At 43.0% G+C, this 17159-nt stretch overlaps 2 protein-coding genes across 3 annotated transcripts in view; one reads left to right on the top strand and one right to left on the bottom strand.

Moving 5' to 3' along the window:
- Window positions 1-2164: 2164 nt before the first annotated feature.
- Window positions 2165-4897, bottom strand: RPA3 (replication protein A3). Its single transcript, XM_040964656.1, has 4 exons — window positions 4647-4897; window positions 4170-4244; window positions 3351-3459; window positions 2165-2500 (listed from the first exon to the last, which is right to left on the bottom strand). The coding sequence occupies exons 1-4, from the start codon at window positions 4743-4745 to the stop codon at window positions 2418-2420; spliced, it is 366 nt and encodes a 121-aa protein (XP_040820590.1). The 5' UTR covers window positions 4746-4897; the 3' UTR covers window positions 2165-2417.
- Window positions 4898-5032: 135 nt separating this feature from the next.
- The window catches only part of UMAD1 (UBAP1-MVB12-associated (UMA) domain containing 1), a 152659-nt gene continuing 140532 nt past the window's right edge, over window positions 5033-17159 (top strand). The window contains exon 1 of one of the 2 annotated variants that reach the window (XM_040965054.1): window positions 5033-5278. The gene's annotated coding sequence lies outside the window, so the exon portion shown is untranslated. The remainder of the gene's footprint in view (window positions 5279-17159) is intronic. The other variant, XM_040965053.1, reaches the window with a different exon arrangement.

Here is a 17159-nt window from a genome sequence, read left to right on the forward strand (position 1 = left end):
CACAGGTAAATCACCATTCGTTGGACTTGTTCACACTTCACTAGACATTCTGTTGATGTCCCTTTTTGTCCTAGGCTACAACCTCTCCTGAGCTGCTGTGGTCTGCTTAGGCTTCTCTGCTCAGGGTTTCTCCATCTCCCTGTTTTGCAGGACCTTGGCAGTGTTGAACAGCGTTCGTTAGCAAGGTTATAGAATGACCCTAAAACTGCATTTGATGTCTTCTCGTTAGACAGGAGCTAAAGGTTTGGAGGCAAGTACCCTTTTAAAAAAAGATAAGTATCTTTTAAATTTCCATTTTACTTGGAAGTAAGAGAGAGATAAACACACTTAAGATACAGAGATTTTTCCTATCTGCTGATTCACTCCCTGAATTCCTCCAACAGCAAGAGGGCTAGGCCAGGTCAGAGCCAGGAGCTCAGATCTAACAGGTCTCCCACATGTGTTGCTCAGACCTCCCTCTCGGGTCTCCCACGTGGGCTGTGGGGCCCCAAGCTCTCTCTCTGCTGCCTGCCACAGTATGTATTAGCAGGGAGTTAGACTGGAGTAAAACTGGACTCACACCAGGCACTCTATAACGGGACATGCACATTAATTAGCTACCTGAAACACCTGTCCCAGAAGTACTCCTAGCTTTTGTTACAGTGCGCATTATATCCATGTGATATCCCTGTGGTTAACCTTGATGACTTTATTACTTGCTGTGCACCACAGACTTCTCAGCAGTTACCTTCTGCAATTTTTTCTGAGCTTTGAAGCTTCACAGTAGTGTTACCACTACTATTCAATGCAGTCCACATTAGGTGATGGGAAGGGAATAAAGTAGGAAGGGCAGTTATATAGCAACGGTTATTAGAGTAATTCCAGAAAGGCATCAATTACCAGAGCCTGCAGTGATGACAGTATACAGTTAAGCACTGGAGGTTGAGTGCTTCTGGGCACTGGATGGCTCATGGCAGCTTGAAAACTAAGAGTGTAAATCAAAAGCAGGGAGGCACCCATTTCATACCCATTAGGATGACTACATAAAGTCAGGTAATAAGAACCATTGGTGAAAGAGGAGTGTTAAAGAAACTGTGGTACATCTACTCCATGGAATATTACTCAGCCATTAGAAAGAATGAAATCATACCATCTGCACTCGATGATCCCAACTAGAGACCATCATCCACAGTGAAATAAGTCAATCCCAAAAGGACAAATACCATATGTTCTCTCTAATATAAAGAAACCAAGATGCAAATTAGGCTTTTGTGTTTTCTTTTCGTCACCCATGCATTAGTTATTCAGTGGTACGTTTTCCGACTCCATGGTGCTATATATTTTTTTTTGTTTTTATATTAACTTCATATCTGTTGTTGACCTTATTTCGTGACTTCTCATTTAAGGGAATGTATAGTGATGGCGTAATAGAGACTGTCATAGACAGATGTGAAGATACAATGCAACATGCATCCCTTCCAAATCAAAGATGAACTCCCAAAGAAACTGATGGACATATCTAAACAATGAAATGCTGGACTGTCTGACATTTGCTGTACCAGCAATGTTGGGGTACACTTAAATAACAGACTGATGGAATTATAACTTGTTATGAAGGATTTTACTATTGTAATAATATGGGGAAAATCAGGTGCGGCGGGGGGCGGGGAGGGGGTGTCAATCTCAGACCCTACATAATTGTACCATAAAATTTACAAAGAAAGAAAAGAACCATTGGTACATTGGTGAAAGTGTTGAGAAGTGTGAAAGAAATGTGAATGCACATACAATGGGAGAGGGGACATAAAACTCCAGCTACTGTGGAACAGGCAAGCAGGTCCTCTAAAAGCAAAGCATACTTCTCATTTGATGCTGTACTCACATCACCTAAAGATAATGACAACTGCAAAGAAAAAGAGCAAAATCAAATAGATGTGTCCTTTGCTTGGTTCCACTATAAGCTATTTTAAAACGCAGAAAAAGCGATACTAATTACAGAAGATACAGGGTTCTGTTAGCTTTCATAACTCGTACAAACTGCTTTGTGGAGGAGGTCCATGCTGCGAGATGGTCAGGACCCTCTCTGCCTAACCTGGGGTTCCACCTGCAACATCTAAGTCCTCATCTTTCAAATGTGAAAGTCCAAGTGTACAGACTACAACAGTAAAAATGAGATGACCAACAGTGTGGACCATTTAATTTTTATTAACAAAATAGAAACCTAAACTCACAAACCTGCTGGGATCTTTCATCTGATCCAAGAATATGCTAGAGAAGCAGCTCTTTGTCAAAGCACTTAGGTGAGGACTGTCAATATAGCAATTCCATCAAAAACTAGAGAGTTGGGACTTTAGCATATTCAATATTAAACAGGAAATAATAGAAACCACACGAGTCCCTCCGTCATACGGAACAGGACTCCATTAATATTCTTCAGATCATTCATGCTGTTTAACTCCTAGAGGGAAAAACTGAGGGAACTCATGGGTAATTTTCACAGCTTCATTGTAAAGTCCAAGATCTGAAAAAAACATTTAAGGAAACATTTAATACACTATGGAAAGAAAACGAAGACTTCGATTTTTTCTTTTCTCTATTGTTCAGAAGTCAACTTACTTTCACAATTTAATTCCTAAAACTGAGATACAATCCGTTTTACTTAATTATGGCTCAAAAAAGAAAACAAAGATGCGATAGAAAGGAGATCAGCCATTTGGAGAACCATTTCTACAGGCAGTTTCTGCTTGGCAGTGTTTTACATGTGATGTCTGTGTGAGTTAGCCTTTCAATTTATACACTCAAAGAAATAAAACAGTACAATTTTATTTTTGTTTCCCATCTGTTTTTTTAAAAAGATTATTTTTATTGGATCTTCCATCTGTTGACTCACTCCCCAAATGGTCACAATGGCCACAGCTGAGCTGATCCGAAGCCAGGAGCCAGATGCCTCTGCCGAGTCTCCTACACAGGTGCAGGATCCCAAGGCTTTGTGCTCGCCTCAACTGTGTTCCCACGCTACAAGCAGGGAGTTGGAGGGGAAGTGGGGTGGCCAGGATACAAACTGGCACTCATATGGGATCCTAGTGCGTGCAAGGCAAGGACTTTAGCTGCTAGGTTACTGTGCCGGGCCCTTTGTTTCCCATCTTTAAAACTTTTTCTTTTCACAAACATCAATATTTATTAATTTCCTACATATTCAAGCACTACTTAGAAGGTTAAAATGAAAAAAATATATATATTAAAATGTTCTCTCATTTTCCTTGGTATTAGAAAATTCTATAGGAATTGAAAGGACAGCAGGCTAGACTGAAGAATAAAAATGCTTTCCTCAAATTTCATAAAACCTCTCCATATTACAATGTGTTACTTACCAAAAGGATTGGTATCTTCTTTAAACTGGACGTAAGATGCACACATGATGGTTGCTTTGGCCGTTACTCTTCCAACTACTTCTATAATTCCAGAAATTTCTTCATCAAGCTGAGATGCAGAATAAAATAACAATGTGGTGTTATATTTTCAGTTGATAAATCTGAGAACTATTATTTTAGTTTATTAACCTTTCATCCATGTAAGTAATTTTAATGTTTATTAATGCAGGGACTGGTGTCATGGCGTGATAGGTTAAGCACTGCCTATGATGCCTGCATCCCAGACCGAGTCCCGGATGCTGCACCTGTGGCCAGGCTGCCTGTTGGTGGCCTCAGAAAGCAGCAGAGGAAGGTCCAAGGCCTCCAGACCCGCATGCAGCCAGTTGGGAGACCAGGAGCTGGCTTCACACCAGCTGAGCTCTGGCCATTGAGGCCCTCGGGGGAGTCAACCAGGAGATGAAGATCCTCCTTCTCTAACTCTGGCTTTTGAGTAAAAATAAATTAAGTGTACTAATGCAAAGAAGGAAGACAGGAAGGAAGGAAGGCAGCGAGGGAGGAAGGAAAGAAGGAAGGAAACCACAAACTACAACTCATTAAAGATCATGTGCATACCTAAGCATTAGCACAAGCGCTGTTTCCTTAGCAGTTCCAAAGACACAATTTAAACATTCCACAGAATCACTTAATTTTTACCTTTATAGCTAGGGAAGTTCTATAAACCCACATTTAATATACCATTCCCCAAATCAGAAACATCAACAACAAATCAAAGCAAGATGAAACAATCCCAATATGTACAGAATGACTACTTAAACCTACAGGCTCCATTAACTCAACAGTTCCCGTTTTCCCTTCTCCATCCGAAAGAATAAACATTTTTCCAGTGGGATGAATCTAAAAAAAAAGAACATGATTAAACATAAGAGGCTGACTCTAACTTATCTCAGCTAGCACAAAACAAGTTTTTTGCTTTTTTTTTTTGAAAAACGTATTCGTTGCCACATACAATCTTGTTTTACCAAGAGCTAGCGATGGGACACCCCGTTAATTCTAGTTAGTTGGACACTTTCTTCGCCTCAATGGGTCCCTCGTTTTTATTTGTTAGATCTAGAAACCCTCTTCCTGGGAATACACTCACGTTGGCTAGCACTGTCTACTAAAATGGATCTGCAGAGCTGTCACGTCGGGATAGTACACTTCCCACGGGAGTCGGTTCAGTAGGCCTATACCCCCAAATCCCTCAGGGTGAGCCTGGGAGTCTGGCCCACCCCCCGGCCGCCGGGAGCCCCTGCGCACCTTCTCCAATCTCCCTACGAAGCACACTGGCCGGTCGATGAACTGAGGCAGCATGCTGGCGTTGACGCGCGACTTGGGCAACTCCATGATGTCCACCATGATTAGCGGCCAACAAGAGCCGGCGGGAAACCCTTCAATCAGTGCGCCCCGCGGGCGTCTATGGGGCTGATCCCTAGCACCAATCAACGAAGACTGGCCCGACAGCTCCGCCAATCAACGACGCCGAGGCCGCTTCCGCACTCACACGGTCCGGAAGCGGAGGTAGACAAGGGGCGGGAGGGCTCGGACCAGCTGCTTAGTGACGCGCCGCGTCCCGGAAGTAGCGGGGATCCAGGGGGCGGGCCCGGGGGTGGCCCGGGGGCGGGACCTGGGCCCCCTCCCGGGACCTCGGGCCACCCCGCGGCGACCTGACCCCGGAAGTGGGGTGTCGGGCTCCTGTGGCGGTGCGGCGGGGGACTGCGGCGAGGCCTCAGGTACCTGTCCTCGCAGGCGGCGCCGCGGCCCTGCCGTGTGGACTGAGGAGATCGCGTGGCGGGAATCGGACGCGGCGTCCCTGGCGCTATGCGCCGGCTGTTGACGACCCCGCCTCCTTTCTTTCCGCTCCTGCGCGGGATCACTGCTGAGTCTGGGAGGTCGGGAGTGTTTTGGTTTTTGACACCCATCCTTCAGGAGACCGGGCCGGGGTTGTCAGTGGTCCTGGGCACCCTGTTCAGGCTCTGGCTGATGATCAAGGGGCCACAGGGTCTGTTTCCCCCACTTGTGAGGAGAGGGGTGACCCTGTTACCTCCCCGAGCATGCTGGGGCTGGACCTGCTGGACCTCGCCATGTGTTAGGGGTGGATGGAGGCGCTTGGGGCTGGGTGGCCAGGGGAGGGGTTGGGTGGTCAGGAGAAGGCCTGGATGGCCAGGGGAGGGCCTGGGCGGGCCCGAGGGGCTGAGCAGAGCTGTCAGCCGCGGCACTTGCACTACCCAGCCGGCCAGTCGGAGGACTGGGAGTGAGGGGCTCCTGTAAGCCCTCCAGCAGTGTTGCCCTCCTTCCCTTGCTGTCCTTCCACCGCCCAGGACTCCCCGGGAAGCCGGAACCCTGGGTGATGCAAGATGCTCTTTCGTGCCTGTGGGTTTCGGACTGTCTTCCAGTCAGTGGCTGGTTCCAAACGCGGCCAGGCCAGTAGCTATCCATTCCGCTGACACTGATGTCCGCCTCGCACGAGAGGTTCCAGAATGCGTGTACATAAAAAGACCCTCCAGCAGTGCGGCTGCGAGTGGAAAACACCTTCCCTTAGGTGTCAGCTGTTCTGGGCACATGGAGTGGGCGTTTTCCCCAACCCCGAGAGGCGTTGCCATTCAGATTCTCTTGCCTTAAGCAAGAAGTCGGCCTTGTGACTTCATCTGACAGTTTAAGCTTGGAATCCTCTTGTATTAAGTGATAGCCTGCTCCAGTGTTGAGCGCTTAATATATATATTTTTGTTGTTGTTATGAAAAGGAAGTTTAAAGAATGTCTTTAAACAGATGCTGGAGGCATGCCAAAGGGGGTGGCTGTGCAAGTCATGCTTTTCTACTGCTGCATAAAGCCGAAGGTCTTTTTGCATATTAGCGAAGAAAGAAAATTGATGTTCATTACGTACAGTAGTGTTGATCTGTATGTCTTCAGTAACAGTAGTTAAAAGGTAATCTTGTAAGCATCACTGTTTTTGTTATAGTGAACTCTTATGAGCAAGGATATTTATCTAAAAATAGGTAGATGATCAAGAAGATACTTGCATTTATTTACTTATTAGGCAGAGAGAGAGGGAACTTTCCTTCCATTGACTTGTCCTAATGCCCCCAAAGACCCTAGACAGGGACTGGCACAGTGGCTTGGCATGTTAATCCTCCACCTGCAAGTGCTGGAATTACATATAGGTGCTGGTTTGTGACCCGGCTGCTCCACTTTCCATCCAGATCCGTGTTTGTGGCGTGGGGAAGCAGTCGAGGGTGACCCAACGCCTTGGGGTCCTGCACCCTCATGGGAGACCCAGAGGATGCTCCTGGCTCCTGGCTTTGAATTCTTTTAGCTTTGGCTGCTGTGACCATTTGGGGAGCGAACCAGCGGATGGAAGATCTTTCTGACTCTGAAAATCAGCTTTTGCAACAATGAAATAAATGAATCCCAAAGGGACAAATACCATATGTTCCCTCTGATATAATGCAACCTTCATGCAAAATATAAGATCAATAGTCCTTTCAATACTGTTTTTGCTGCATCTCATGGGTTTTGATATATTTTAATTTTCATTTCTTTCAAAATAGTTTCTTTCCTCTTATTAAATTCTTCACTGGCTCATAGGTCATACAGTAGCATCATTTTCTCCAAAAAGATTTTTTTAATTTCTTTTTCATTTCTTCAGCAGGACATTGGTCATTCAGTAGCATGTTATTTAACCATGATGTTGTAAATTTCTTTTTTCCTTTGTGTTGTTGATTTTGTTTTATGGCTTTTCATTTAAGGGGATGGATAGTAACTGTGTAATGGGGACTCATATCCAGATGTGAGGATACAATGCAGTATGCAGCTCTGCTTCCAAATCAAAGACGGACTCCCAATGAAACTGTAAAATATATCCTGACAATAGGATGCTGGACTGTCTGACATTGTCTGTACCCGCAATGTCAGGATACACTTAAAGGACAGAATGATGGGCTTAGGTCTGCTTATTAAGCACTATAGTATTATAACATAGAGAAAATCATTGACTGGGAGGGAGTTTTGGAAGGGGTAAGGAAACCCCAGAGCCTATGGATTTGTATCACTGAAATAAAAGAAAAAACGAGCCTAGGCTGTTCCTACTCGCGCAAGGACTCACACATGGGCCGTAGGAATACAGTCACTTCAGCTGTCACCTCTGCCTCACAGGGTCTGTGTTAGCAGGGAGTTTTGGCCATGTTTTGAATGAAAACTTATTATTAAATATGGAACACAGGAAGTAGTATACATGATGGTGTTTTAAGAAGTTTGTGGTGAGGTGAGTGTTTGGCACAATGGTTAAGACGCCCTTTGGGACATGTGCTTCCTGTAGCAGAGTTCTTGGATTTAGGACCTGGTTCTGCTCCCGAGTCCAGCTTCCTGCCAGCTGTCAACTCCAGTGGCGGAGTCCCTGCCAGCCAAATGAAAGACCTGGATGTGTTCCTGTCTCTCAGGCTTACCTTGCCCAGCCCTGGCTGTTGTGGACATTTGGGGAGGGAACCCACAGGAGCACTCTCTTTATCTCTGTTTCTCTTTGCCTTTCAATTAAAAAAAAAAAAAAAACTAATGGACAATGGGAGTTGGGAATTGGGAGACAGCATTTTACCCAAATGCCCATAATTGCCAGGGCTGGGCCAGGCTGGAGCCAGGAGCCAGGGATTTCGTTTGGGTCTCCCACTTGATTGGCAGCAATGCTCTTGCTTGAGTTGGCACCTGTTTTGGCACCTGTTCCCTCTGTGGTGGCGCGTTAGCTGGATGCTGGGTTGGAACTGGAGGAGCCAGGCTGTGAGTCACACACTCTGATATGGCATCCCACATAGCAACTTAACTCCTGTGTGTACAAATGCCACACATGGGCATTTTTAAATGATATACTGTGTAATTACATAAAGGCCTATTTCTTTACCTTTCCATAAATTGAATCATTTATCAGGACACATCAAAAAGCTATGAAGAAAATGAAATGAAATGTAAATATTAGTTATTTAGGTGCAAACGTTTTTTCAAATCTTACATGGTTTTTCCCAGTATATATTTCGTGTGAGCTTTTGGAATACCCTTTGTGTATTTTTGACTCCTTTTTCTTGTTTTTGAAGTTAATCATGTGGATGAATGTAGGTAGCATTCCTCCTTTTCACTCCTTCGCTCTATTGTTGTCTGACCTTTGGCTTGTTTGCAGTGCTTTTCTGGTGTGTGCAGTGCTGCTGTGAATGTTCCTGTACCCATTGTGCACTTGTGCAAACATGGATTGGTGGAATTGCTGGCACATAGGGCGTGGATCCGCAGCTTGATCAGTCAAAGAGAAGCTAACATATTTTCTCAGGAGACTTGAGTTCCAGTTGATCCACATTCTTGGCAACTTTACAAGCTGTTGTGGTCTTCATTTGCAATCCCTGTGTATTTAAGAAAAGGAGACTGCTTTACTGCCCATCGCTGGCTGGGCTGTCTCTGGTGGGACCCTCTCTGCAGTCACTAGGCTGCAGGTGTCGGAAGGCTGAGTGAAGGTGACATTCACCGCAGAGCTAGGAGCCAGGGAGGTAGGTTGAGTCTTTTACAAAGATTTGCTCTCAGTGGAACTCAGTCCTGGAGAACAGTGTAACCTTTCCCCTGTGCCCCACCCCCGAAATGTTCCCACCAGCTCAACACAACCACAGCAAGGACCAGGTCTCCAACACGTGAACTGTTGGGGTTCACACCAGATCCAAGCTACAGTGCTTATCTTTTCCTCTCCTTCCCCGCCCCTTCTCCCTCTCCTCTCTTTTTCCTGTTTTAAACTAGAAAGAGCTCTTTTGATGTTCTTAGATGTGATTCCCTTAAGCTTAGTATAGTTAATAAAATCAACTTTTTAAAACTAGGTAAGACTTTTTTTAATACTATGCTCTTAGAAGTATTCTATATTTTTGCCTTTTATATTTAACAACCCAATATCTAAAATTGATTTTTTTTAATTAATAAAGATTTCTTTATGTATTTATTGGAAAATCAGAGCTACACAGAAAGAAAAGAGAGAGGGAGAGAGAGAGAGATCTCCTATCTACTAGTTCACTTTCCAAGTGGCCACCATGACCAGGACTGGGATGGGCTGAAGCCAGGCGACATGGGAGCTTCTTAAGGGTCTCCCGTGGGGATACAGAAGCCCAAACTCTTGAAATACCTTCCTCTGCTTTCACAGGTGCGTTAGCAGTGTGTTACACTGGAAGTGGAGCAGCTTGGATGTTAACCAACACCCATCTCGGAAGTTGTATGTCAGGCAGTGGCTTAATGTGCTGCACTGCTACACCCTCAGTGCCAGCCCCTGGAATTGAGTTTTTAAGTATGTTGTTAGAGATAGGTGTCCAGTTTCTTTTATTTTCATTTCTCTTGTCATCATTGAGTATAGCACCTTTTTGTACTGACCCTCAGTGTCGCCCTAAATTTACAGATTTATAAATCTGGGCTGTCAGTTCTATTTTTCTGTCTCTATGCCATCACACATTTTCTTCTGTAACATTATAGCTTGGGACATATGGGGCTGTATGTTTCAGGAACATCTTGGTTGTTCTTGTATCTTTGCGGTTCCATATAAAATTTAGCTTGTCAAATTCCATGAGAACCTGTGAAGGGATTTTGATTAAAATTACATTGAATCTTTGGATCTATTTCAGGAGAAGTAACATTTTAATGACAACTCCTATCCCTGAGCTATGTTATTTTCCTTACAATCTTTCTAGAAAGTTCCATGATTTTCTACCCAAAGTTTTGACTTTTAGGTTAGATTGATTCTAACATACCTTGTGTTGATGCTGTTATTTTTTATTGTGAAATTTATTTTTATTACTTTTTAAAGTGAAGTTTTTAACTGATCGTTGTTGACATATAGCTGTACCTGCCCTGTGACGCTGTTTAGTTCTAATTTTCTGTAATATTGTTTTGAGTTTTCTCTTCATAGGTGAATAATTGAAGGTTGTTTCATACAATTCTCTTGTGTTTTTGTTGTTGTTGTTGGTTCATTGTTACTGCCTTTTGCCCCCACCATTTCAGATGCAGTAGGCTTTGGCTGCACAGATAAACGCAGCTTCAGTACGTAGTGTCTTTCTCTCACATGGCAGAGAAGTCCTGAGGCATGCAGCACACCTTGGTGTCATAGTGCCACTAGGAAGCTGTCAGAGGAACTGGCGTAGTGGCACAGTGAGTTAGGCTGCTGCCTGAGAACTAACATTGCGTATGAGCACCAGTGTTGACTGTGATCCAGCTCCCTGCTAATGTGCCAGGGAGAGCAGTGGAAGATAACCCAAGTGTTGGCGCCCCACCACTCACACGGGGAAACCCTGATGAAGTTCAAGGCTCTTGGTTTCTATGTGGTCCAGCCCTTTTGAGGTGAACTAGCAGATGAAACTTTATTATCCTTTTCCTTCCCTTCCCTCCTGCTGTCTCTGTCTCTCTCTCACTCTCTGTAACTGTTTTTCAAACAAATAAATCTAAAAAAAAAAAAAAAGGACGAGGACTCAGGGAGCCAATTTCTGTTTCTCTTTTTTCCCTCTGTGTATTGAGAGCCTCTTCTAGGCCAGGAAGAGTACTGGCACTTCAGCTGCCACACTCCTCTGCAGGCAGCAGAGACGGGGCCAGCCGGCAAGGTTTGCTTCCTTGGGATGTGCTCCTTCTCAGAAGCCTTCTTGGAAATACTTTCCTACTTGGAATTCTTCTTGTTAGCATGCAGAATTTCCCTCCATTCCTAGTTTGCTAAACAGTTTTAATTGAATGGATGTGGAATCTGATCCAATGCGGTTTATTCCTTGATTGAGATAATTGAGCTTGAACCTAGGTCTCTTTTCTGGAAGAAATGCAAACTGATTCTGTTATATGATCTTTTATGAAATATTAACCCAACTGAATAGTAGCTAGGACCTTGCTGGAGGTGTGGCAAAATGTTGAGCATTAAATGTAAAGGTAGGTCAATGGCAGGAGTTGGAATCTCTGTCTTATGTGTCATGGCAAGGAATGAGGTAAAAACATTGAATGAGATTTCAGGTAGATCATCCTCGGTTCAGATTGAATAATAGCTTGGGATATGCTAACCACATGACTATTTTAAACCAGATAACATTTTTAAAAATTTACTCTTTGTAGTATAATGTACATCATATAACATTTACTACCTGAATGATTTTAGATGTGCCATTCAGGGGCATTGGGTATGCTAACGTTGTGTTCAGGCATCATTACCATCTATCTCCAGAACTCCTCAGCTTCCAAAACTTAAATCTTTTGAACCTAGTAACTTCTGATGCTCTCCTCTCTAAACCCTAGTTAACCACTGTTTTGCTTACTGAATCTGTGAATTTAACTTCCATAAATAAAACTAATGTAAATAAATTTTAACTGATGTCATTGAAATCATACAACATTTGCCTTTTTGGGTCTGGCTTATTTTACGTAGGATAACATTTTCATGGTTCACTGTATTGTATCATGCATACGAGTTTCATTCCCTTTAATGCTGCATAATGCGCTGCATAACATAGCTGTGTTACATTCTGTCTCCACTTTTCTGTCCGTGGGTGTTTGGGTTTCTAACTTCTAGCTTCCAGCTTCCATATTTGAGAATTAAGGACAGGTAATGAAGATGGATGAGATGAGCCCATGGGGTTCAGTCTCCTGTTTAGTTTGCTTGTTTGCTCACATAGTCATTGACTCATTCCTGGGGTAGAATTTTAGCTATAGTATATGATACAGGGATGACCTTAGTTCCTTGCTGTTCACTGTCAGCCCCATTGATCATGTAGCTCAGGGTAATTTGACTCACAGTTTCTGGCATATGGTCTCTTATTTTTAGTCAGTTGAGCCATTGCTGGTTTCTGCCTTGTGTTTCTTAATGTGCATCTTGATGAAAATTTAGGAGGTAGAACAGCTTGTTCCCTTTTTGCTTGGGAGTCTGAAGCAGGTCAACAGATAGCTAACGATACTTCTTGACTAGACAGGACTGTTAACAGCCTGTGTGGCTGGGGCTGAGTCGACACAGGATTTAGTACCTTGATTTGTGCCCAAAGATGTTGTAAGAGGTATGAGGAGAAGAGACAATAAAGTTGGTTGGCTCTTGGAATTTGGGGAAGAAAAGTATCTTTTTTCCCAAGGGTTTAGCTTTATACCTTCCCACTATTGAGGTCTGAAAAAAAAATGATGGTTTGGCACTGGTGTTGTGGCATGGCATGTTAAGCTACCCGTTGGGACAGCAGCATAAGCAGCTGGTACTGGAGTGCTGGCTCTGCTTCCAGTCCAGCTCCTCGATCATACACGTGGGAAAGCAACAGAAGATGACCCAGGTCTTTGGGGGCCTGCCTTCCACTTGCGAGACAGGCATGGAGTTCCGAGTGCCATTCCTGGGCCTGACCCAGCCTCAGTTGTTGGGGTCATTGTAGAGGCAACCAATAGGTAGAACATCTTTCTCTCTTTCTGTCATTCTGCCTTTCAAATAAGTAAATAAATATACCTATTTTCTTTTTAAATCATGGTTAACGAGTTTAAAAATAAACAGAGAAATGACTGAATGTTATCAGAAGTTTGTTTTTTTGGGGATGGGTGTAGACCTTTTGTGAATCAGGTGGAAAGCAAGTGATGCAGGATTTTTACTGTGTAGTTAGAGGAGTGAGTACCTGAAAGCTGCGTGGGATGCTTCCTGCTGAGCATTGAAGTTTTTGAGTGATCGCATAGAGAGCAATTAAAGATTCACACTGAATAACATTCTATTTTTCTTTCTTGGTTCATGCCAGGTTCCCCAGAGAAGCAGAGCTGTAGAGGTGTGACCTCACATCAAATGATTGCATATCCCCTTAGGGCTTTGTTTAGATGTGTTTATTTCACCAAAGGTATTTATGCATCAAGATGACTTTTGTTAGAGTTCTCTGGAGTCTTTCTCACGATGCGCTGTCTTTCCTGAGTGGTAGCATTGAAAGAACAAGAGAGAAATGCCTGTGGGACTGATAGCAGAGTGGTATTTATGCCTTAGCCATAATGGCTGGTTTGTAGCTGTTATATAGAATTATGTTTACAACTTTTCTTTTTTTTTAAAATATTTATTTATTTTTATTGTGAAGTCAGACATACAGAGAGGAAGATCTTCCGTCTGATGGTTCCCTCCCCAAGTGAGCACAAGAGATGGAGCTGAGCCAGTCCGAAGCCAGGAGCCAGGAGCCTCCTCCCACGCGGTGCAGGGTCCCAAGGGTTTGGGCCATTCTCGACTGCTTTCCCAGACTGCAAACAGGGAGCTGGATGGGAAGTGGGGCCGCCGGGGATTAGAACCGGCGACCATATGGTATCCCGGCATGTGCAAGGCGAGGACTTTAACCACTACACTATTGCGCAGGGCCCTGTAACTTTTCTGAAATAGCAAATTCTGTCATTGCATTATTAACTTAGAAGTCAGGATAATATGACGATCTATAAATTACCATCTTGGCCAATGATTGGGATCCAAGTAATAAATTATAAGTGTAGTTTTTTTCCTTAACATTCCTAGAGGTCAGCAACTCCTTTTTTCTTTTTTCCTAACATTTAATTATTTGAAAGGTGCCCATACAGGATCCTGGCACTTTGCAGGGTGAGGGTGTAGCAATTGAACGATTGTGACTCTTGTAAGAACTTTATCATATGGTAGAAAGCAATGATTTGATTGAGATAGTATCCTAGAACATTAGGAAAACCAGAATGAGGGGTGTGTCCATGGTAGCAGGATTTCCTGTTCTAGTGAAAACGGTGACTCCAGGCTGTTCCTGGTAGTTCCTGTTAGGGTATTTAGATTTCAATGGATACTTTTGAAAGAATGACTTAACAGTTTTGTTTCAACATATAAATATTTATAATATGCTAGAAACTGCATCCTCTGTAATTTCAGTGGAAAGTGTTAGATGTCAACTTTTGGAGTTCAGTGGTATGCATAATTTTTCAAAAAATTTTCAGGCAGTCTGTTAGTGCCTAAGCATAATCAATGACATTTAATTTTCTTTTCTTGCCACTTGGACTAAGACATATATTTCATATCATGGCCCAGCACACATATCCCAAAGCAGAAGCTCATCAGATATCACCTACCATATATTTGTTCTCAGATAATCTTTCTGCTTTCTCTTTTTACTTTCTTCTCACTAGTCTGTTAAAAACAAAAGCAAAAGCAAAAACTGGCCTTCAGCTACTAGATTGATTTTATTCAGTTGGGTAGTAGCTAGATATAAAGTGTAGTATTTTGTTATCTTGTCTTATGTGTTTTTTGTTTGATCTGTGTGTAATTCAAATAAATGGAACTAACGTGTTTGTTGATGCTTTAGTTACTTGGTTTCCAGGCTGTTTGGAGGAGGTGCATCTCGGGCAGGAGTTTTAAGGTCTCTTTCTTTGCTTTCCTCTCAGCCTTTTGTACTATTCTCCATTGCATTAATAACAAAGCCTGTAAAACCACAAACCTAGCAGGATGAAAAAATGACAAGAGTCTTTGGTCCTTTTATACTAAAGGACAAATCTTAAAAAGAAAGAATATGAGAATATGCAGTCTGTCAAGCTTTACTGATCTCGCCAGCTGAGCAGGAAAATCCATGAGATCAGCAAGGGATGCTCCTTGTTGTCTCGGGTGATGAAATCTTGACTCAAAATTCAAGTTATTAAAAGCACAGACCACTAGCTTACGCTAGTTACATATTTCTCAAAATAAATGAATAAATCTACTATCTAAACTGTGTTTTATTTGTGAAATCATGTATTTTTTAGCCCACTGTGGGAAGAGGAGGAAGATTAAGCATTGTATCATTTCTCAGTATTTCAGCATTGTGAAATTTTTTGGAATTACTGAATTCTGGGACAGCCGTAAAGGAAAATGTGTGTGTGAGGCTTCTCGCTATGGCATGTGGCTGCTGCTCATCAGCCACAGGGGAATGTTGGTCCTTCTGATAGGTTTACATTTAGCTAGATGGCTGTTGCAATTGAAAGGGAGAGATCAAATTGAGAAAACCATGTTGGTAATCCTTTTGTCATGGGAAATATTACCGAAAAGGGAGGCTTTGGAGTTTTAGGGGGGGGAAAAAGAAATGGATTATTTCCCTTACCATTCCCCATTCCAGAGCAGGAGGATTTGCTTTGCCCAACTGTCAAGCAAGCTCTTTTATGTGTAGTCCATGTATACCATTTAAAGGGGAATACAATGCCTTTTTATTTCTGTATTGTGTGAATGCATAGAGAAAAGAAGCTTTTTGTTTTTCATACAAAGACTGTACTCTAAAACAGAGAATGATTTAAACTTAAGAAAATTTTCTGAATAATTTTGAACTAAAGTTTTATATGACATTTAAATATGTTAATAATGAATTTTTCATAGCTTTGTTGAGATGTCATCAATAAATTGCACGTACTAAAATGTGCAGTGTGATTAACATGTGTTTATACCACTAACGCCACTGTTACAGTCAAGATAATGAACATATCTGTCACCCTCAGCCCCCAAGTTTCCTTGTACTCCTTCATAATCCCTCCCTCCGCCTGTCTGTCTCTCCTTTCCCTAGGCTGTGCATCTTTCTCCTGTCACTAGATGTTAGTTTCCATTTGTACACGTTTGTATTAATGGAATAACACAGTATGAACTTTTCATCTGACTTCTTTCATTATATGTCAATTTTTAAAACCTTTTCTTTGCATGCTGTAGCTTTAAAAACAACATTTATTATTATTATAATTATTGTTTTTACCTCAAGTCAGAGCTACAGAGAAAGCGAGCGACACAGAGAGATCTCCCAGCCACTGGTTCATTCCCCAAATAGCTGCAGTGGCCAAAACTGAGCTGATCCAGGGGCCCGGCGCGGTGGCGCAAGTGGTTAAGGTCCTCACCTAGCACGCCCGGGATCCCATATGGGCGCCGGTTCTAATCCCGGCAGCCCCGCTTCCCTTCCAGCTCCCTGCCTGTGGCCTGGGAAAGCAGTCGAGGACGGCCCAAAGTCTTGGGAACCTGCACCCGCGTGGGAGACCCGGAAGAGGCTCCTGGCTTCGGATTGGCATAGTATCGGCCCGTTGCGCTCACTTGGGGAGTGAATCATCGGACGGAAGATCTTCCTCTCTGTCTCTCCTCTCTGTATATCTGCCTTTCCAATGAAAAAATAATAAAAAAATAAATCTTTAAAAAAAAAAAAAACTGAGCTGATCCAAAACTGGCGGCCTCGAGTTTCTCCTTGATATCCTGCATGGATGCAGAAGCCCAGGGCCTTGGGATGTTCTCTACTGCTTTCCCAGGTCATAAGCAGGGAGCTGGAATGGCAATGGAGCAGGCGGGACACGAACCAGCACCCATTACAGGATGCTGCCACTGCAGGTGCAAGATTAACTGGCTAGGCCGTGTGCTGACCCATGCACGTTGTAGCTTATGTCAGTACCTTGTTCTCTTGGATTCTTGAATAGTAGCTTGAATGTATCACAGTTTGTTTAGCTGTTGTTGGACATTGGAATGGTTTCCAGTTTTTGGCTATTACACAGGCATTTATGACATTTGTTTACAAGTATAAGAATATATCCTCATTTTCTTAGTTACGTCATGTGGGAGATATATTTATGTGCTGAAGAAGCTTCCAGGCTGTTGTCCAGAGTGGTCATACTGTGTGTTACACTCCTACCACCAGCTCCAGATTTTTGCAAACACCTGGCCTGGCAAGTCTTTTTGATTTAAGTGTTAGGTGTGTACTTATCTTGTTGGCATTTTAATCTATGTTTTTTTATTGACTAATGATATTGAATGTATTTCTATGTGGTGGTTTGTCATTGAATACATTTTTGTGGTAATGTGGTTA

This window comes from Ochotona curzoniae, unplaced genomic scaffold (genome assembly GCF_017591425.1).
Source record: "Ochotona curzoniae isolate NIBS_2020 unplaced genomic scaffold, NIBS_Ocur_1.0 scaffold_3835, whole genome shotgun sequence".
Lineage (NCBI taxonomy): Eukaryota > Metazoa > Chordata > Mammalia > Lagomorpha > Ochotonidae > Ochotona > Ochotona curzoniae.

Coding starts and splice junctions, on each gene's coding strand:
- RPA3 (XM_040964656.1), bottom strand. CDS start 4,745: ATGGTGGACATCATGGAGTTGCCCAAGTCGCGCGTCAACGCCAGCATG. Junction 4,245..4,646: donor TCGTAGGGAGATTGGAGAAG/GTGCGCAGGGGC, acceptor CTTTTTTTTTAG/ATTCATCCCACTGGAAAAAT. Junction 2,501..3,350: donor AGAAGATACCAATCCTTTTG/GTAAGTAACACA, acceptor TGTTTTTTTCAG/ATCTTGGACTTTACAATGAA.